Raw genomic sequence first — 23120 nt, 5'->3', positions numbered from 1 at the left:
CAGCCACATCATCCATTTCTGACCATTTCATGAATTAGTCTTTTCTATGTCTTTTTTTATTTTACTAGTGCATTACTTTAAATTCATTTAAATAGCTAATGAGTGACATTAGGCATGGGTCCTCGGAAGGAAAAATTAACTCCAAGAGTTAAGAAAGAGAAAAAAGCAACTCAGGAAGTCGTTGAAATTTGCTCCAAATCTTAGGTTAAAAGCGATGATGATATGTGGAAAAAATGTTTCATCGAAATGTGCTTGGACGAGGTTAATAATAAAGGCTTTAGTGGAACTTCGTTAAAATCAGAGTCATGGACTAAGATTAATGAAAAAATGAGCAAGAATTACAATGTCCAATACACACAAAGGCAACTCAAGAACCAATGGGATTACCTTCGAAAGCAATATGCGGCATGGAGGTTACTATCAAAACGGACGGGACATGGAGTCGATTTTGTTGGAGGTGTCTTTGAATTCCCGGATGAAGTTTGGGACGACTTAATTGAGGTAGAAACCCACATTTTTTTGTTCATACAAGTTATATAAGCGTATGCATATTATTTTATTTGTTTAATTTGATTTTTTTTTTTGCTATAAACAGAAATATCCGTTGATGGGTCAATTCAGGCATGCTCCGTTGATGAATAGGGAGTTGTTAGAATCCTTGTTTGAGCCCACCCTAGCTTCTGGCGATGAAATGTTTAATCACAAGCATCTAATTCCAATGACGAATCCCCCCAATGATGATGTTGCAAAGGTTCAGAATATTGAAAGTGATGGAGATGAGGATAACCAGATTCATGGAGCTGATTACTTCCCTAATGTCACAATTTGTGGGGACTATAATCCTTACACATCACAGGATGTACCCATGGATGACACACAATATAATCCTTCTCATGATATCCCATCTGATAATGAAGAATCTCCTACATATGTACAGAATACTCCAGTAGATGAACCACCTAACCAAAGACAGGTTCCGACTACGTCACGAGCAAAGAGTGATGCAAGTAGCTCGCAGCAAAAACGTAAGAGAGATTCGATTGAGCCAGCAGATCCTCTTGTTAAGAGTATTGGGGAGCTTGTGGAGATGGTGAAGGCTGAAACCATGGGAGACAAGAAGCTTGTGGATGAAGGTGATGCGCAGGTGCAAGAGTTATATGTTTTGGGTTTGCTAGATGATTCTCTTTATCTTAACTCCTTGGAAGCTCTTTCCCTCCACGCTTCTCATAACAAGAAACTTCGAATCTTCAAGAAAATAGGCTTAAGATCCAATTCACGAAGAATATTACTTCTAGGATGACATAATCTTTGCAGCGTTAATTATTTGGATGACTATCGTATTTACATTTTGTTGACTTGGATTATTGTCATATTATGGTTATTATGACTCAACATTTATGAGTATTTTTGTTGACTTGATTACTTATGGTTGCTATAAACTTGTTACTTTGAGGTTAATATTTAATTTGATTGATTGATTGATTGATTTATTATTATTATTTTAATTCAGGGAAAATGACAAAACGACAATGGTTATTAGTGTATTTAATCATAATATTCACATGGCTTTTCGACAAAGCGTAAAGTTTATAAGGCAGAAGATATGTATATCCGCCATGGGGAAAAAATGTATGTACAAGAGCTTCTACATGGAACTTCCACACATATGTTTAACATGCTAAGGTTGAAGAAGCCTGCCTTCATTATGCTATGTGATCACTTTTCGCAAAGGCAAAGTGGCTTCATGATAGTAAACATATTGATGTAGAAGAAAAAATAGCTATGTTTTTAATGACTATTGGTCCTTATAGTTTAAATCGATCAATAGTGGATCGATTTCAACATTCAACACAAACCATTAGTAAGTGTTTTCATGAGGTGCTAGTGGCAATGCTCCATTTCTCAAAGGAGATGATAATTGATCCGCCATTTGACGGGGTTATTCATAAAGGTGGATCTCGTTACCAACACCGTCTTAAGAGAGGACCATTTAAAGGAGCAATTGGAGCTTTGGATGGTACATTAGTAGATGCACACATTCTACTTGATAAGCAAATTCCCTTTAGAGGAAGAGGAGGTAAGGATTGTTTCCAAAATGTTCTTGGTGTGTGTGATTTTGATATGAAATTTACTTATGTGATGGCTGGATGGGAAGGGATTGCACATGATGCTCGTGTATTAAATGAGACATTAAGGTGGCCTGAAAAAAACGGATTTCCATTGCCTCCTGAAGGTACGTATCAAAACAACCTCACTGATCAAATATATATTTTTGGTTTACATATTTATGTGTCTCATTATTGTAGGTATGTATTACTTGTGTGATGCTGCATACACACATACTAGGGGCTTTATGTGTCCTTATAGGAATGCTAGGTACTGGTTGGCAGATTTTAATCGCGGTGGTCGTCCTAAAAACAAAGAAGATAAATTTAATCAGGCACATTCTTCGCTAAGAAATGTAATTGAGAGAACATTTGGTGTCTTGAAAGCAAGATTCAAGATATTGAAGAAGATATATGGCTCCATATAGTTTTCGCACACAAGTTCAAATTGTTGTAGCATGCATGGCAATACACAATTTTCTCCGTTGCGTGGCCATTGATGATGATGATCGATTGTTCAAGCGATATGAAAAAGAAAATGTGACTATTCCAGTGAGGTCTTCAATTAACTCGACGGCACGGAAGCACCACCAAGTATAAATCACACATTTGGACCTGAGGCACATGAGTACATGATCAACTTGCGTGATCAAATTGCGGAACAATTGTTTAATGGACATATATGATCAAGTTTACAAGAGCCGAACTTTGGAGTTACTTGTAATGTCATTTAACTTGGTATGCAAATTTTATAGATGACCTTATGGTTATTGAACTATTATTTATGTTTATATTTTTAGTATTTTTTTTTATCTCATATTACTATATGAGTCTTTTAGGCGTCAAAATGTTGAATAAACAAAGGAAATTATGTCAAATCCATTTTTAACTCTTTGGTTTTACAAGTAATCAAGTTAGTGTTCAAAATAGATTGTAAGGGTAAAAATGTCTAAATGATTTATATTCAGCATTCAGAGTCAGGTCATTCTGACAGAAAACAAACATGTTTTTCTGAATTCAGCATTCAGCATTCAGCATTCAGAAGGTGGGTCATTCAGCATTCAGCATTCAGAATTCAGAGGCTAAAAAAACAAACAACCCCTAAAGCTACATTAGACTACTCTTTTCTTTCAATTCATGAAGGGAAATGCCAGTACGGAATTTGAAATCAATTTATGAAGGGAAAGCAAGAGAGAATTTGTATGCAACCCCTGTGTACTAGTATATCGAATAGCCATTTCATTTTCAATTGATATTTTGGTCAATGCATTCTCAGGCAGGTAAAAATGTTCCAAATTATTTCAAACTGCAGCTGCTCACTGAATCAAGTCTGGTGAGGTCGAACTACTGGTGTTATAGAACGGAATCAAACTTTGTTGCAAAGTTTGATGTTGGAAAAATGTAGACGATAAAAAAAGCGATGAAGAACTGTTTTTACTCAAATTGTAGCAGCCTAGAAATCTAGAAGATATTATCCACCACCCAGCAATGCTTCATACCTTAAATAAGCTGAAAACATGATACATCGTATAACCTGCAAAAGTGCAAATAGAGAACCAAACAGTTATTTCGGAAACCACTGAATGCAATTACTTTTTATAGAAGTTTGTGAATTTTAAGTTGGCATTAGAAATTTTGAAAGTTGCATGGAAATGGAAAACCATATTTGACACAACATCGTCTTTGGCCATCTGTAGAACCTCGGATTGCCAATATAAAAAAACAAGATACCAATGTACCAGTAGCTGAAACCTTGAAAATATATACGTTCCTTGACTTGTGGACAAATCTTGTTTGCGTGTAGGTACACTGCCAATAAATCAATGCAAAATTGTGCTTTTTGCAATGCTGATGGTGACTTCTTAATAGTCCCCCAAGAAGGAAGTAAGTGATTTTTGGTAAATTTTCAATATCAGTGTGGAAATGAAGAATGTTTGTGCTCGGATATTTTCTTGGTTCTGAACTTCTGATATTAAAAACCTGGTATTTGAAATTTTCCAGTTTGACTAACTACCCTTCTATTGTTTGTAAAATTTGTACTTATAGCTGATTTTGCAGATGGCCAGTTCTAAAGGACCTAGAGCTGAATGATAAGCTCAAAGGAGCTTCTAGGGAGAAGAGGAGCAACTGGGAGTACAATGATACGGTTAGAATTGCTAGTGTAGGCGACAGGGAAGAAAATGATTCTAGCAGAAGCTAAGCACTAGTTCAGGGCATAGGAGAAACTCTAGCAATGAGAACTCTAGAAAATGAATAGACAGGATGTGAGTAATGAAGTTCCTTTTACGTTGATCAGCTTGGTCCTTCATTGAACTTAGTGTATGCTATATGCAGTGAGGTGTATATTCATTCGTTACGGCCATTTGTGATTCAAATATACACTGAAAGTTTTTGGGGCATCAGAAATTCGGCCATAAGATGTAACTTACTGACATTGTAGTGCTTTCCATATATTTTCTGCGGAATGAGTGGGAGATATTCCCACCAATCAAAGACACCCTTATCCTGTGGAGAATCAGGGGAAAAAAAGAACAAGGGGTATCTGAGAACAAGAAGTAATTGAGGTTTAACTAAATTACCTTTTCTAGGATTTGATAATAGAAGGTTGGATTTGGAGAAGGTTGAGAACTTTGGAAAGTAAATTCCATGGATTCATGTACGTACTTTCTGCTGGTACGTACATTTAGATCAAACAAATTTGCTCGATGACAACAAATTTTACAAAGACGAGATGACAATAAATGCTTACAATAAAATAACTAGGAAATTCAACATAACCAGAAAAAGAATACAACAAACTACCTTAACAGTAAGACATCAACTAGTGTTCTGAATCCTACCCTCGCTATTAATTACACTCCCTTCCACAAGACTTGGCATCACAGCTATTTTAACTAAAGGGGTTGGCATCACAGCCATATGTTCGTCCACCATGACAAGTCTTGGCATCACAGCTAGTCCCTTCCACCATATAAAATCCTAGTCAACATTATAGATGGGTATTTATATGCAAGTATAAAATCCTCAGTTTGTACTTCCATTCCCTTGTGAGTTGTGACATCTTATATATCAAATAAAAAGTGAGTTGTGACTTGTGAGCATGGTTATATCTCTTATAATCTATGAAGTTAATCTGGGCGAATTCTGAAGAATGAAAATAATGGACGTGTCCAACTAAGGTCGAAATTTGCGGAAAAATTACAGAACTGGAAAGAAAAACCAGAGGTTTGTCCTGGTTCTATCCGCCCTTGTGCAGTTATTGTTCTATCCGCCCTTGTGCAGTTATTGTGTTCTTTTGGTCTGCGATGCCAAGTCTGCGATGACAAGTCTTGGCATTACAAACTTGGCATCCAATTGCCTTGGCTTGGGAAGTATCTCAGTCCACAATCAAGCAATCATAAATACCAGATGACTAGTCTAAGTACAGTAATTCCAGATCTTGTGAGAGAAAACTAAAAATCAATTCAAGAAAGTGCAATCGCAAAGAAAAAATTGTAGTCCAACAAAAAGAAGCAAAAAAATAAAACAAGCATCAAACTCATAACTCACTCCAAAAATACCCAAATAAAAAATCCCAGCCCATGAAAATATCCAAACAAAAACACATGCTGAATCAAAACTGAATCAAAATATATTAGAGCTAAAATTGTTTGAAGTTTGTATACTAACCAAAACTGAATCAAAAGCCTTAAGTTCTATTTTGCCTCTCCTCTGTCGTGTCCTTGTATTTTGTGTCCCTGTACGAGTCTGAGTGGTCTGCAATCCAAATTAGTTGCTATTAAGTAAACAACAATTTATATGTAATAAAAAATATATACTAGGAGGCCTTTCCGTGCATTGCTTGATGTAGGCCTTATTACAAAAATATACACTTAATAAACAAAAATTGTACCGACTGGCTATCCATGTACGCTTGACCAAAGCGTAGTCTAATATCCTCGAGCTCATGCTCTGCTATATCCCCCCTCGTCCTCTCAGCCTCTAGGTCCTTGAAACTCTGCCGAGATGTGTCAAGTAGAACTCGACGCATGCCATGTGTCAATCTCAATGACAAGGCATACATAGACCGTAGAGTATCCTATTTATATGGAAAAGTATACATTAGTCTATTGAAAAATTAAAATACAACAATTAACTAATTCGAAAGCACATAAAACTTACCACGCCATGTTCGTTAATCGTGGATCTAGCTGTGGTAATACACTATTGTCAATAGGTGGAATCGCATAATTAACTACTTGGCCTCGATCCAACCATACGTGCATTCCCAAACATCGTCCTGGTCGGGTCAACCCCAACAACACATGAGCATCATATCCACGGTGCATAGGTCGCCTGTGAAGGCCCCGGAATTGGAGGTCTTGTCTTAAGGCCTCCGAGGTGACTAAATCAAGGTTGGATGCACGATAAATAGGCCCCGTAGGATGGACCCGAGAAACAAGAGTCCAATAATAGTCATAAGTACCATAATCTGCAGTGATAAAAGAACTAGCAAACGGCCAATGGTTCTCTCGGTACCACAATATTTGTGCAAGAGTGACATCTACAGCACACATTTTTTCCAGTGGTGGGTGGGGGATAGCAACCTCTCCTGTAAGTTGGCGCCAAGCTCGATCCCCAAGGTACCATGCTTTTAAAGGGCCTGGCGAAATGAAAACCACCCTCCTCCTACTCAAGTCCAAGGCATGGTGACAAACATCAAAATAGTTTTGCATCGAACCATCCTCAGCAAATGAGTCACGCTCTCTCACCATTATGCATGACGTAATCCAAGGTGTCCATACGATCTTATTAGCAGTAGCCATCTCAATCTGCTGACGAGACAAATGAATACTATGTCTTACTGTTCCATAGTGTTTCTCAACTCTGTTTTTACCCCAAGCCTTTATCCTTGGAACTTCATCCCCGTTGTACAATGGATCTTGAATGGGGTTCAATGTACTGTGGCGATACTCAAACCACCAATACTATAGTAAAAATAAAATAATGGTTAGCATTAGTTAATTAGTTTTACAAATTTAATAATACACAGCCTGCAAGATTAATATTTTAATTAACTACATTCAAAAAATATAATAAAAATTAAGGCGTAATTACCTGCAAGATAATACTAAATCCCAATATTTGCCCCTTGCTAGATTTTAGTACGCACGACCTCATCCATGCCTCTAAACAAATACGCATAAATGGCACCACCAAAGTCAATATCTTTCATGACCGACCTATCCAAAAGATCCGTAACAAGGAGAGGCTTAATAGAACTTGTTCTGTTTTGAGAAAAGCTTGACCAACCATATAAAAAATAAAAAAGCAAGTATGTACTCCTCCTGATTGATCAGCCCTGGCTCCCACCCTTTAGGTTTCTCCAAAATGTAATTCACATACCTATCTTCAAACCATCTACATTGTATCCCAAAGGTGCCTGTCCAATTAGATGGAGTCAACCTCAACCTTTTAGCCGGATCATCGTCTTTAAATTCTTTTCAGAAATAGTCATTGCTACCGTTTCAAAAGTCTCATAACTGCGGTTAGATTGTAACAGTCTTCCTCTCCCTATACTCAAACCCGTAAGCATGGAGAAATCTAATGGGGTGATGGTGGCCTCTCCAAGGCGTACGTTAGTGCCTTGTCATTTTTCAAATATGGCACGTCTATGATACCACCAAACGGAGTAAGCCAATATGGCATCACAAATTGTGATAAACCCCGGCTCCTTTCTACTCAAGAAGAGCTTTTCCAAAAAAATTTAACTGATTCCCAAGAACAACGAATCAACCAAGGAGTTACACCCTATGATTAGTCATTACATAAAAAAAAAAGGTTCATTAATTAAAATAGTATACAATTAGGAATTCAAACACCAAAGTTTGCTTAGACATTTAAACAAATGATTTCTAATCATGTAAATCTTAAACAAATGATTTCTAATCATGTAAATCTTAAATAAAAATATACTAAAACTTACTTGGTTGTCAAGCACTCTCTTTGATACATGCGTTTCTGGGCTTCGAATCAGTGGTGGATGTTGTTGTGGATTGATAAATGGTGGAAAAACAATGGGTTCAAGTGTGTTTTCATCCGGTGTTTGAGCAACAAATTCGTCTTCTTGCCCCAAGTTTACACTAGACGTTGTTGATTCTTCTTCGCGGAGTTCTCTACCACCAAAAAAACGTTTGCGAGGAGGCATTGGAAGAGAAAAATGGAGAAAAATGGAGTTGAGAGGAAGAAGAAGCAAAGTTTCGGTCTACTGGACTGTTTCTGGGTTTTTTTTGGCAAAACAATTGAAACGTTACTCAAAGTAACGTGCGACTTAAAATAGAAGCGGGACGTTTCTTCAAGAAATATAGAAAAGGTCGGACGTTATTTAAAGTGACGTTTGAATCTATTAATTTCTCAAACGTCAGTCTGACAAACGTCCGTCTTTTAAAATACACCTCGCTAATTTTGCCCCATTGGAAACTACTCAGGGTGTATATTTTGCTTAAATATATCATAGAAGAGTGGGGTGTATAAAATCCTAGTGGCACCTATGTGGAGCCTATGTGGGAGTGTAAAATTACACCCTCCATTGGAGATGCCCTTATATATACTAATTTGGTTAATGGGAAATATTGATCAAGCTGTGAAAGTGTTTGGGGAAATGAAGGAGGTTGGGATACAACCTAATGTGTATACTTTTCTCTTAATTGTTGCAGAACCTAATGAATGAAATAGAAATTTGTGGGGTAGAAAGAGAAACTATACAAACATCTGGGCATCTTTTGGGAGGAGCTTTCAGTAATCAATATCACCTACCTCGGCATAACTTGTGGGCATCAGTTCAAGAACTGAGAGAACACTCTTAATTTCTTCTTCAAGAGCTGAAAGTGATTGAATACGTAGTTCCTGTTTCTTCCCTAGCAAGAATAATTCAATTTGAATGATGACAAATATCAAACACCCCTCCCAAAAGTTTTGAGCAAAATATTGGTAGAGGTTAGAGAAGGGTACCTGACGAGTATGCAAAAGATTGTTGATGGTCTTCAGTGGATCAGACATAGCAGCCAAAATGGCAGGAGTATGGAGATCATCCCAGCATAGATATCTCAAAATCATTATGAAATTTATCAATGCAAGTTTGAGTAGCAGGAGGAATGTTGTCCTTGCAATCCACTTGGTGATGCTGGCTCAACACCTCTTCACAATCACGTAATGTCTGCACAAATTTCACGAGAACAGCTTCATGAAGATAGGTATCCAAGAATTCTATCAGCATTTATTTTATCAAGAAGAGCAGATTTTTTACAGACAAAAAAAAAAATTAGGGGTAAAATACCATGCTTGTCAGAGGAAGCCATCATCTATTCCGCCCCACCCCCATCCCTACCATGGATGGGAAGTTGGAGACACCTGTCGAATGGAAGCCCCACTAGCAAGAGGGATGCCCACAAAACAAGTTTTACAAAGACCAAACTATAACGAGGTACAAGGAGTATCCTGACTAAACATCAATATAAATGAGATCAAAAGCCGCATTCACAAAAAATAATAGATCTACACGTTTTAGTGAACGACCTCACAGAAAAGATCAAATACACTTTTTTATTGAATGAAGGCATACTCAACCTTGTGCATTTAAATCACACTCTCAGAGACTGAAGTCTACAATAGAAAATATATTGACCAGAGTCACTTGCCTATACTTGTAAGTTGGAAGAAACTTATGATGCGCAGATCAGTTCATTGCGTGTTTGGTAAGCTCTACAGTTATCTTTTACAATGTCAGAGATGAAACTTCCATTGGATTTAACCAGCTAGATGCGGATAATTTTAGGGTTAATAGAATGTCAGGTCTACTTCTTATAGGCGAAGGCCTTCAATGTGTTCCAACTTCCAACTGCCTCGACTTGGGAGAAAAGATGTATGAGTTGTATGTCTTAACAATGCACCTCACGGAATTGAAAGAAATAATGGTACCTGATATATGTAAAAAACACGGTCGGATGCACTTTCAAAAGCCAGCGATTTGAGTAGTTAATAGGAGATCGATAGTGTGTTCCCATCAGAAATAGTCTCATAGCAAGTGGATGGTAAAGGTCTATAACCTGCAGAATTGTAGGGAACCATCCATCAAGATATCTTATATTCATTGTAAAATGCTCAAACATGAAAGCAAACATAAGTTGCACAAAAGGATTGATATCCTAAGCAGAGTACTTGATTACAATTACCTGCCGGATTGTGAAGAAATTACCAAGTGACTTCGACATCTTCTCATTATCAATTTTGACAAATCCGTTGTGTATCCAAAGAGCTTATGTTACTCTTGTTACAAGCAAAGACTCACGAAAGCAATTTCATTTTCATGATGAGGAAACACAAGGTCCACCCCTCCACCATGTATATCAAAAGAGTAACCCAAGTAAGCTGCACTCATTGCACTGCACTCAATATGCCATCCTGGTCTTCTAGGTCCCCAAAGACTTTCCCAAAAAGGTTCTCCTTCCTTCGTAGACTGCAGATGGTAAATGGAGTTTGGCAGATAAACTTAGGAATTTGAGAAATTAAAATCTATACAGTATCACTAACGGAACCGCTTTGCGTCCTGATATATTGGAATCTATCTGGCTTATGCAATACGTTTGGCATTTATGTGGATATTGCATCTGTAGGCTGAAATATTTTACCATCATAGCATAAGAGAACCTTTGACTAATTTTAAAACCTTCCAGGTTAAGATCTGCAACATTCTGTTTCAGTCCAAAAAAGAAAATCGTCCTCACAAATGAAACCTACTTGAAAGTTCTGAGCAACAGAAATTTCATGGTGAAATAATGGACCAAATATTTCAATGTGCAATCCAAGATCGAAGTTTTGACAAGGCAAGAAGTTTGAGATAGGTTGGCGAGGTTAAGCCCTGGAAATGATCTCTTTATCACATATATCATCCATACTTCAGGCAAAACGTTTGCATCAAACTTTCAATGCAGAACCTCATACATACATAAGTTTTTGCTGATCAACTCGCTTTCCATAATACAAAGTCAGCAGGATTTCGCTTCCTCAAATCAACAGTCACCCTTTCACCTGCTCTATTATCTTCCAACTTCCGTCCAGATAGTCGTCCATATTCGGGAAATAGACATCGCTATCAACTCTATAGGCACAACCATTATCAAGAATCTGTCAAGAAAGCAAGGCAACAAAGTTAAAGTTCTATGTAAAACTGACTAGTCATGTTTCTGCTTAAGTTTGCAAAGGAAAATGAAAAGGATAATCGTTTACAAGAAAAGATCTTATAACTATATACTTGTGTAAAATTACGAAACTGAAGAAGCTGATGAATTTTACAGTTCCATCTGTAAAATTACGAAACTGAAGAAGCATGCTTGTCGGTTTTACAAACAAGTACATAAAGATCAAGGTGAGCACCTGTTTGATCATATCAATGATCTGGGGCATATGATCAGATACATGCGGTTCAACCGAAGGAGAAATGCAGTAAAGATATGACATATCACAACGGAATTCATGAAAGTAGCATCTGCTTAAACTCAAAGGGTCCTCTCCCAACTCATTTGCTCTAGCAATTATCTACACGTATGGAAAAGTGCAGAAGCAAGTCTAATGACATGTCCAACACAAAAACTATGGCAACTAACATTTAAAAACAAAACATCCCATAAATGAATCGCAGCAAGAAGTATAATACTGACCTTGTCATTGACATCGGTGACATTGCGTACATAACAAACTTCATATTCCAAATGCTTCAAGTATCTGCCTAGTTTTCAAACAAGGTCCAAAAAACATGTCCACTTAGTTATTCAGAAGCGAAATTACTTACAATAAACAACTACAAGAATTGGAGTATACATACCTGAAGAGGACATCAAAGGAAACATAGACATGAGCATGACCAATGTGACTGAGGTCATAAGCTGTGACACCGCAAATGTACATGCTGACTTTACCAGGGATTTTGGTGTGAACACTTGCTTCTGTCTACCCAATCTATTGTATAACCACAGTTGTTTCTTTTTCTGCTGCTGCTCCTGCTCCGAAGGTGATTCGGGAGATTGGGAGGTGAAGTAGCATTTTTTTTTTTGAATAAAAATCTCTTGGAACAAAAAATTGGTAGCGAAAATGGTCGAATAGAGGACTTTAGGAGTATATTTGTCATTACTTGATATGTAAAACCAAATCCACGAATCGACCAAAACCCAGTCATGATGAGTTTCGGAGGAAGCGTAGTGATAAACGTAAAATAAATAGTTTTACCTACGAATAAGCTACGAAAACTTCAACTCAAGTAAAACTAAAACTGAACTCGTGTCTAATTTATCAAAGATTTCTACTCTCGATTCTATCGAAATAGAGTTGGAGTAAAAGATTCGTTCCACTCCTAATTCTTTAGTATTCGCGTTTTCTATTATTATTCGTCCTATCCAAAGTTAATGAGAGTATGATGGGAATTATACTACGATGACAATTCAAATACGAAAATACTAACTATAATAATTCAACTACGGAAATACTAAATTAATACTAGATAAAGAATTAGGGGGGATTGATTCCACCTTAACTCGACTTAATTTAATAACGAAGAATCGTCGTAATCCGAATTGAACTATTTTCGCATAACAATTGGTTCTTCCTAATCACTAGTTGTTCATGGTAATCTCTACCAACTAACATCTAGCATGTGAAACAATCAAACCCATTCTCATAGTGAACTAATCGTTTTCTAGAATGGAATGGAAATTACAACTATTCTACGTTAACACAAATCAAGCTTCATCAAGATTTCTTCAACACCCTCTAATGGAGGTTTAGCCTAGAATCATTATGCTATCATTTCCAATTGAATTTAAACAAGACATAGTATAAAGATTCTAACTTTGCTTATTTTAATGCAAATAGAAATCTAATCATGCAAGAATTAATTGAAACTAGTAATGACAAATAACTAAATCTATGAATTGAAACTAAATAATTAATGGAAAATAAAACTAAAATATGAAGAACTAATTAACTTTATTAATCTAATGAATAATAAAACAATGATTCAATAACTAAATTAATAATCTACTTTGTTCTAAACTAATTACTTGAACATAAAACTAGATCTAAAATAAGATATGAAAAACTAATTAATTAATGGATTCTCAAAACTAGATCTAAACTATTCTCTAATGGCTACTTGCCACCTAAACTAAGGCTTGCTTAAGAGTTAAGTCTTGTGTGTTGAAATGGAGGAGACAAGATCCACATTTTTCGTGCATGGGCTGAGGAGCCATGTTTTGGGCCGGAAAATCGAGCCCAAAGCCCAATTTCTTCAGTCCACAGAGGCCTTTTCAGCTAGATTTGACTTCAGTAGATTTTTTGCCCATTTTTGCTCCTCTGATTGGGTCAAGGCTTAGACCATTGGAAATCTCTTTCGAAGCCGGTTGTTTTGACATAAGGTAGGCCCAATTCCGATGTTTGAGTCCAAAGATATGGCCTTTAGAAGTTTTGCTGACTTTTGTGCGCTGTTTCAGCCTGCGTTGACTTTGACTTTTCAGCTTTGATCGAGCTTTTCAAAGGCTTTTTCTCCATGAATCTTGGCCTTTAATCACAGAACTTTTTAGCGACCAACCCTTGCTCCTTTATCTCGCCAAAGTGACACATTTCTGCACATAATTGACTGCAATGTCTGAAATACATAAAAGCACGTAATCAACATTAACTCTTATTTATTACTCGCATAATTGGTCTAAAAGTATTATTGTTAAGGGGTTAAAACTACAGTTTTGGGCTCTTATCAAACCACCCCGAAACAGCATTTTGCTTGTCCTCAAGCAAATATGAGAAATTAGAATAAATGACAAAAAAATGGAGTTCTAACTACTCTCGTTTCGCCGAGTGCGATTGCATTGACCATATGCAACAAGACCTTAAACCACTAGAAATTCCCTAGTGGACGAGTTATAGCCTCGTGAGAGTTTTCCAGTGAAGCTCACAAACTTCATTAATACTACAACGACTAAGAAATAAAACTATTGTTTCCTTCTTTATGTCTCAACTATCTATACATCTCACTTAGCAATGAATACAGAATATTCAAGTCGAAACCTAAGCTAATATATGCATAATAATCAATAATCTACGAATAAACATATATACAATGAGTAATACTATGAAATGCACTAGCAGGTCCGTTTCTGAAAACTCGGAATAGCATCCTTAAGTAGGTCCTCACATAAATATTAAGGAAAAAACCACTCTGATTTTTCCGCTCAAGTTTTGCTACTCAAGTGCGCAGTGGGCACATTTTCCCTTACAATCTCAATGACACACATGGAAGCCAGAGTCGATCAATTACATCTGTCACTTACTATCACACTAACATATTCCTAATTGAACTAGAGGTCTTTATTAGGTGTTGTGGGGATTAGGAGATGGTTTAAGAAGGAAGGAAATGGATATTCAAAAAGGACAAGTCTGAGATAATAGGGTCTTCATATTACGAAACTAGAGAAACCCTTGTTCTTTTTCTTCTACACTTTGTTTCCATCCTTAACCATATTGTTTTTCTTTTTCTTTTTCTTTTCTTTGGATGGAAACTTCTTTTCTTTTTCTTTTCTAAAGCAACTAACTAATTTTTGTTTACACAGGTTTTTCCTTTCTCTTTTCTTCACTCATCCTATTCTCAGACTCATTCTGTAGTGGGTAGGTTGATTTTTTTTTTTTTTTTTTTGTAACAGGGTAAGGGATTTGCGGTTTATGAAAGGCTAAAGAGAGGCTCAAATGGGCGACTAGCGGAAAATAATTTCATAAGGTTTGAATTTCTAGCTATATCAATCCAAAGAGGGCCTAAATTCTCGCTTAGGATATGGTATAGTGATCAAGCAAGTGGACGTGTGATTTCTCTATCTGGATTTTACTTCTCCCTTGTGTCATTTCTCAAATGTTTCACTCATATAAGGCTTTAAGCTATATTCTCACAGGATTTGTAGAATAAGTACTCTAGCCTAGATTTCAAAAATTTACTGCCAACAATCATAGATACTCATGTAATATATTTATAGATAGATGCAAAGATTATTACCTACATATTAACCTAAGTTTCTAAAAATTATTATAATGCAAAAGCTACGTGAGACTTCTAGATTATTTAGAGCATAGAGAAAGAAAGCAATACCAATATTCCTAAGTGTATAGCATAACTTTTTATTTATTTTTTTGAAAATTTTGAACTTTTACCAGAAAACAAGTGCATACTGTACATATCTATATCCTAACAGATGCCTTAATTACACGTTTTCTATGCCCCCCCCCCCCCCCAAACAAGAAGCATGTTTTGTCCTCAAAGTATTTAAATAAAAAGGGTAGAAAAATACCATGGAAACGCGTGAAATTTTGGAACATCTGCAAAACAAGGTTAAAACATACTAATATAGAAAAATAAAAACAGACGCAACTCTATAAGAGTTCCACCCGTTATGGGATTAACAAGAATTAAATTGCTTGGGACATAAGCAGACACTAACTGAAACTAAAACTTACCTCATCTCCCACTTAATTGCCATCCTCATCTTCTATAAACAAACGAGGTTCCTTTGCATCTTGCCATGCCATAATAACTTGCCAAGCCCGTCTCCGTGTGTCATCAACTTGTGCTAACCTGTCGAGTGTTACTATGTCTGATGAGGTGTAAAAAGCAACCAAATGAGGTTGCACCTGCCATCCCGGCCAAGGCATTAATCAAAATGAGCGAACCACCCAATTGGTGGGTCTCATGACTTCAACCCTTTTCCAATCCGTGAACTGGGTACAGAATTCAGGTAGACAACTACGCATGATGCGGCAAACCAAAACAGGCATAAGAAGATACTTATGCCTCATGCTTTGGGCTCTCTTAAGACTAGCCACTAATACTCGGGGAATGTCATATCGGCGACGTCCTTCAGCTAAAGCAAGGAAAACGTCACCAGCGGTACTATTTGCAGAGGTAAACTGCCAATCCCCTAAAATATTCATCAGGATGAATAATATGGTGGTGCCTACATTGAGGGACAGGCTACCAAGGGCTATGTTATAACGCCCTTGGTCCATTATACGAAACACCCCTCCCCCATAATACTCATGGAAATATCTATAGTCATAGAGGTATGCATTATCGGTCATATATCCCCACGTGTGAATAGGATCAGGTATTGGTATTTCCGAAACTAACGCTACCAAATACTTATTGAATTCTAGTGCGTGTCATCAACCATGACGAAGAATTCTTGTTTTCCATTCTGGTTACAATATAAAATAACATTATTGTAAAAATATTCAGTAAGCTTAGGTGAAGACGAGTCGTCTTCACTTACCAGTAGATGCTTCCATCCTAACTACAAGATCTTGTTGCGGAATCAATATCCATAAGTCTCGTTTCCCAACAAGTGTTCAAAAGATTTCTCTGGTATGACTATAAGTGATGTCATCACAAAACTTCTCTCTAGAATAGCTGGAACAATCGTGGAACAACCCACAAAAAATTAGAATTTTTCGAGCCCACGGGGGTTAGGGCACGGGGTGCGCTCTGACTAAGGCTTGTATGGGCGATAGTCGCACTGCGCAGAATTTGGACTCACAATGTTTTGGGCACGGGTCGCACTCAGGTTTGGTCTTGTGAGGGCGCAGTTGCGCTCAATGGAAAACTGGACTTACAAGTGTGCCATGCTGGTGGGCTTCCATCGAGGCTAAGCACACTCGATTTCTTTGAAGTGCTAAAGTGAAGAAGAAAAAAGGGAAACTTGGGAGTGAAAGGTGAGAGATGAAAGTGGGATGTAGTGTAGGTTGTGTGTGGAGAATGAATGAAGTTTATATAGTTTTTGAGTTTCCAAAACAAATCGGGAAGTTGTCAAAAAGTTTTAAGGCAATTTCCAGAAACAAAAAATTTCTAAAACTGAAAACGGAAACAACCCATATTCTTGATTCTAAAACAAACTTAATATCTTTTAGACTGAATTTAGAATAGTAACTTCTAAACTCGTTTAGATTTCATCCTACCACCATATTTACTCATAGCCTGCCGATATAGGCAATATTCCCAACAATCACTCCAAAACAACTTCTAAAATTGAGGTTCATATAAAAATCATGCCAGAATAAATAATACCACCCCCAAACAATTCGGGAAGGTGGGATTAACAATAACAACAACGCACAATTTGAAAAGAACCACATTATATTAAAATTGAAATTCAAACAACATTTAACTACCCAATTCAAATTTAACTACAGAATTCAAAAATTAACATACGAACTAAATAAAAACAACTACAAAACAACATCAACTCATAATATCCCTAAACAACGCGATGCTGGTAGTGGATGGCACCTGAGAAAGAGATGACTCCTGAGCTCCCGATGGGCCAGAGCCATCCGTCCTGCGGCGACGACGCTCGTGCCTCACAGACACCTCTTCAGAAGAGGAACCCCCATGGAGTGGGAAACGTTCACGCATATCTTCACAGAACTTCCGCTGAGCTTCCATCTCGGCCTTCATCTCCTCCCAACGCTCATCTTCGCGCTAGGCGCGAGTCTCATAGTTACGATGGATGGTAGCTTGCTGAGTCTGGAGATCTCCACAAATAGTGTTGAGAGAATGCATGCCACGATGAAGCACCGACATGCGTTTTGCATCAGACTTACACCTCTCCAAGGCATCGGCATCAAAACATGTCGTGTCCTCCTTATCCTCCGACTCATCCTCTTCAACTACCCTCTCTTCAGGCAGCCTCCACATCTTCTGGATACACTCCCTATAAATAGTAGGATTTTGGTGCCTTTTCAGCCAAATCCGATCAGACTTCGGAGTCGCTTTCAACCTCATCATGATCTTTGTTATCAAAACAGGAAAGGGTGCAATACTCTTCCCGACTCCTCTAATCATAGTAATCAAAAACTCGAGGATACAGAAATCATACTCTCTCGTCTGGAGTATCCAAAGCATGTGGAGACAATTCAAGCTGATGTCACTGACTTTCTCCTTTCCAATGACATTCCTCCCAATCTATCGAGCTATGACTGACCAGTTGGTTGATTAAGTAGAGACGACTGGCGAACACAATGCGAGCTCGCATTGTAGTTACCCTCCTAAACCGTCTCGTTCATCAAGGCCTCGATCCCACTAATTTGGGATTCCTGCACTGTGGCCACAAGAGTGCGATCTTCCTCTATACCGAAGATACGCGCCAACAAATTTCTATCCACTTCTCGCCTTACTTTATTCACCTTAACAAAAAATTTATTCCCAACCAACTCCCTCGTCCTATAAAATTGTTGGACCAAATCCTTGTGATAAAAATCATCTGTCGCATACCACAACTTATTCCAATCTCTATGAATCATCTCTTCACTGTAAAACGGCTCAAAGTGGTCGGCACGAAAAGCTTGTTCCGACAAAATTCTTCGTCTTTGAGCCATTGGAGTTTTGATAAGATTTGTGGGTTTGAATAAGGTAGGGAGACGAGTTTGAAACAACCTCACTAAAAAAAAAACAATGGTGGTGGTGTGGTGGGGGCGGTGGCAATTCGAATTTTGTAAATTTTTGTATGTTTTCGGTGGTGGGAAAGGTATGAAAATGGTGTGGGAGAGGTTTGGAGAAGATTTGGGGTTGTTTTAAATTGTTGGGCGTGGGTATAGTTAGGTTTTCTTTTTCTTTATATATATATATATATATATTTGGTATCTAGGGTTTGGAAGCTTTGTTAATGGCGGAAAAAAGAAAATCGCGATCTATTTAGTTTGGAAGATGGAGACTCACGTGCGTGCGAGATTAGGCCCAAGCCTAATTCGATTTTCGAATTAAAATCGATTTTTCTTTTAACTTCAAACTAAAATTGCCGCTTCGTTACCGGTCCGATTTATACGAATGAGATATGGAAACGATCATGAGAGAATTTCCAATCCAATGATACATAAAACTCTCTATTCCAACTGTGGGTGACATATAAGAAGATGGAAAATACCTCAAAATACGTGCATGTCGTAAGTTATGCGAACGAATGAAATCTAAATTCATAGATAATGTCAACCCGAATTGAAATACGAATAAACGGCATAAGCAACACAAATGGAAAGTTTAGCAATCACGGATGGAAAACCCAACACCCCACCCCCAAACAAATTTTTGGCAACGAAGTTTGAAAATATATTTTAAAACGTGGGTGTTTTAAAATCAGATTCCCGAGACTTCCTAGATTACTATTTTTATGATTTTGGTATTTTTTTTTACTTTTTCTGAATAAGATTTAATATATAAAAAAAAAACAAAAGTAATAAAGACATAATTCATACCATAGATAAATATGACTCAAAAACCAAGAAAACATGCTAGAGTGGAATATGTGAATTATGTTAAACGTGGACTTAGGATCCGGTACTTACAGCCACACACTCCATAGGGAGGGTCCGGTTACCTTAATGGTGCACTTACTAATATATGGAAGTGGAATGTAGCACACCAAAGAATAAAATGAGTCTTTTATAGTCGGATACTCAAGACTTTATCTAACACATATGTATATAATGAACATGTTGTTTACTATATATCAATAACTAAAATAGTTGTGGATCGTTCCATAAATAATGATCACAGGAAACACACCCAAACATAATCAAGCACCATGATTGCCCAAAATGTGGGCTAGCGGGATGAGAGTGAATACTGATGAATCTAGAACCTAACCTAGCATGCAAAGTCTTCTTTTTCCTCAAACAAAAAGGTGGACAAGTGAATGAGTGTGAAAAAAATGGATGGTTATGGAAGATATGGTGGATATGGATGAATTTTAGAAGTAAGGAATTGAAAAAATGAGAATGTGGGTTTAGCATAAAACTCATTTGTGGGATGGGTTGGTATTATCACACAATTGAAAATGAAAGTGTCAGGTGGCTCTTTATGTAGTATTTTCTTAACAGGAGAGTTTATAAAATCATGAAGCACAGGAGAAACAAGAAGATCAAGTGCAAACTTTAGGTTCCTTTGAAAGGGTAGAAGGAGAATCGAGGCGGATGTGCGCAAGGTAGTTCTTGATAGGGTGAATCATCACCTGCTCTAAGAAACTCATCGAATTTCTCATCTAGTTTGGTCACATCCACATTACTATGGTATTCCTCTGTATCTTTGAGAAAGTCATCAATCTCGTCCTCATCCATAAAATGGGTATCGATTAGTGTAGGGATGAAAACGTCGAAGTCTGAACTTCCAAAGGAAAAAAATTTGGGCATCTGATTATCAGGAAATGTGTTGTCGAAATAATCTCGAGCGAAGCTCTCGATCATGGTAACCTCTCCATTGACAGTCGTATATGGGTACTGTTGAATCGTCTTAAAAACATTTACCTCAACAGAAAGATGGCCAAAGGATAAGGACATCAAACCATCGCGGCAGTTTATGAGCGCGTTGGCAATAGCCAAGAAGGGATGCCCTATAATGATAGGAACAGAGTCATTAGCAACTTCTATGTCGAGGATAACGAAGTCGGCTGAGTAGTAAAAATTTTGAACTTTAACTAGCACGTTTTCAACCACACCCTTAGGATACTTAATAGAATGATCCGCTAATTGCAATGTCATTTTTGTTGGTTGCATCTCTTGTAGACCGATTTGTTTATATAAATAATAAGGGAGTAAGTTAACACTCACCCCCAGGTCTAATAGAGTAGTTGTCGTGTGATTATCCCCCAAGGTGCATTGTACAGTAGGACGACCAGGGTCCTTGTACTTAACGATTCCATTATTTTCAGATAGTGTTGGGAACTGTTCAGTTAAAAAGGCGTCTTTAGGAATATTTGTCTTATGCCTAGTAGTGCACAACTCTTTAAGAAACTTAGCATGGTGAGGTAACTTTTTTATCACTTCAAGAAAAGGTAAGTTTATTGTTAGATTTTTAAAAAATTTCCTAATCTCGTCAAAATTTGTATTCTTGTTTAACATAGCTAATCTCTGAGGAAACGGTGGTTTCTCTCTATATTTAGCATATGGATCAACAGGATGTTTAACCTTGGCTTTCTATTTTTTAGGTTATGGTTTAACTGGAACCTCTACAGGGGTAGGATCTTCAATTTCCAGTTCGATATCTAGTAGAATATCAGGTGTAGGGACTACTAGTGGGGTAACCACAGGCATACTGACGGTGTTATCAACCACTCTGCCAGAACAGAGAGTGGTGATAGCATTTAACTCACCTACGTTTCCATTTCCATTACTAGTATTACCGATTACCTCAAAGGCTATGTTTGGTGTTTTAGGATTAAGTAACGCTTGACCTGGAAACACGCCTTTTGGTTGGGCTTTCTCTTGGGCTAACTGTTGGGTTAAATGATTAATGGATTGTAAAACCTGTTGGTTAGATTGAGCCATGGATTGGAAAAGTTGTTGGCTAACCTGTATGAAGGCGTCAAGACAATCCGGTTGTATAGGTGTAGTGGTAACAGGTGGTGTGACTGAAACTATCTCACGTTGATTATTAACAGGTGGGTTGTGATAGTTATTATTAACCGGAACGTTACCTCTATTAGTATTATAATTATTATTGTTATAATTACCTTGTCCTTGTCTCTGGGGAGCTTGGTTGTAATTGAGTGATAGCCTAACATTTTGATCATTATACCCTGGGGGTGTAACTTGTTGATTATTTCGCCAACCGAAATTGGGGTTTTGTCTCCAAGGTGCATTAGGTTTGCTATTAATGGAATAAACATTGTCCGGATGTGCGGATGGATGTTCATAGACTAGAGGACAATAGGAGTCGAGATGCCCAGGACTCAAACATAAATTACAGGGAATAGAGTTGACATTCATGACAGGGGTAGGCTTTTGATGAACAGAAGTAGCTTCTACCTTTTTAGTGAGGGATTCAATTAGATCTTTAAGCTCAGGATCAAATTTAACCTCAAACATACTGGTAGCCTTAATTGTTGAAGAAGAACTAGCGGAACGAGGGATATCGGCACTACCCCCCAGTTATTATTACGCTTTGTTTGATATTCTAGAAACTTATAAGCCTCTGAGGCTCCCTTACTGAGGAAATTACCCCCATTCATTATGTCAAGCACCTTTTTGTGGTGGTGCAACAGTCCCTTGAAAAAGGCACGAACTAACGCGTCTTTCGTGAGGTTATGGTGTGGACACTCTATAAGAAGATCGGTGAAACGATTCCAAGCCTCTGAAAATGATTCATGAGGATTCTGTTGAAAGAAATGAATCTTGGAAAGCATTTCATCTGTCTTCAATGGTGGGAAAAAATGTTCCATAAATAGTTGAACAAGTTTAGCCCATGAGTCCACAGAATTAGGCGCTTGGGTAGTTAACCAAGACGCCGTCTTATCGGCTAAGGCGAAAGAAAACACCTTTAGTTTAATTTGTTCAGCACCAACCGTAGGATGGTGGAATGTAGTAAGGACTTGGTCAATCCTACGCATGTGCTGATAAGGTTTTTCATTGTCCAACCCATGAAAAACGGGTAACAAATTAAATATATTTGGGGGGATTCGGAAATCCCCCACTGGGTCTGATAGAACAATGCAAGATTTAGGGCTATCGTTCAAGACTTTGTAAAAGTCAGAGAGAGGAGACTCTCTTTCTTCAACCATTATTTCAGGTGTGGTATGTGGTATGCTAGCTAGAGGTGTAGTGAGTGGTATACTAGAAAGGCGTGTTTGTTGACGTTGCCGGTTGATTACGTTAGGCATTTTTCTTCGGCCTGACATTAATCTCATGCAAGGCTAAGACCAATCTTAATTAAACACGACAACACTCCAAACAATCCTAATATGCTAGTATGAACCTTTAACAGGAAATGCGAGGTGTGGAAGAAAGAAGTACCTGAATGCCTCCTTGCTTTGCTTATGAATAACGTCTTGTATACGCGTGCTCAGTGTGTATAACGAGTTAGAAACACTAAATAACTTGAAGCAATGGAAGTTTGAACTAACCTGTGGAAATCGGGCGGTTTAGAGTAGAGGGCACAGGTCGCACTTAGAATCAGCCTAGGTA

General features: G+C 37.6%; 1 protein-coding gene, 1 long non-coding RNA gene and 1 pseudogene across 2 annotated transcripts; 1 reads left to right on the top strand and 2 right to left on the bottom strand.

The window, feature by feature from the left end:
- Nucleotides 1–221: 221 nt before the first annotated feature.
- Nucleotides 222–1300, top strand: LOC147498520 (uncharacterized). The gene is made up of 2 exons (XM_086563254.1): nt 222–501; nt 596–1300. Exons 1-2 carry the CDS (start codon nt 223–225, stop codon nt 1298–1300), a joined length of 984 nt encoding a protein of 327 aa, XP_086419380.1. The 5' UTR covers nt 222.
- Nucleotides 1301–2758: 1458 nt separating this feature from the next.
- LOC147498519 (uncharacterized) lies at nt 2759–5806 on the bottom strand. The gene is made up of 3 exons (XR_015194316.1): nt 5775–5806; nt 4535–4610; nt 2759–3639 (listed from the first exon to the last, which is right to left on the bottom strand). It is a non-coding gene; the product is annotated as an uncharacterized LOC147498519 (long non-coding RNA).
- Nucleotides 5807–7865: 2059 nt separating this feature from the next.
- LOC147498518 (cysteine--tRNA ligase, chloroplastic/mitochondrial-like) overlaps nt 7866–23120 on the bottom strand; it is a 31536-nt pseudogene continuing 16281 nt past the window's right edge.

This window comes from Coptis chinensis, chromosome 5 (assembly GCF_015680905.1).
Source record: "Coptis chinensis isolate HL-2020 chromosome 5, ASM1568090v1, whole genome shotgun sequence".
NCBI lineage: Eukaryota > Viridiplantae > Streptophyta > Magnoliopsida > Ranunculales > Ranunculaceae > Coptis > Coptis chinensis.
This window is presented reverse-complemented; position numbering and strand designations above follow the sequence as displayed.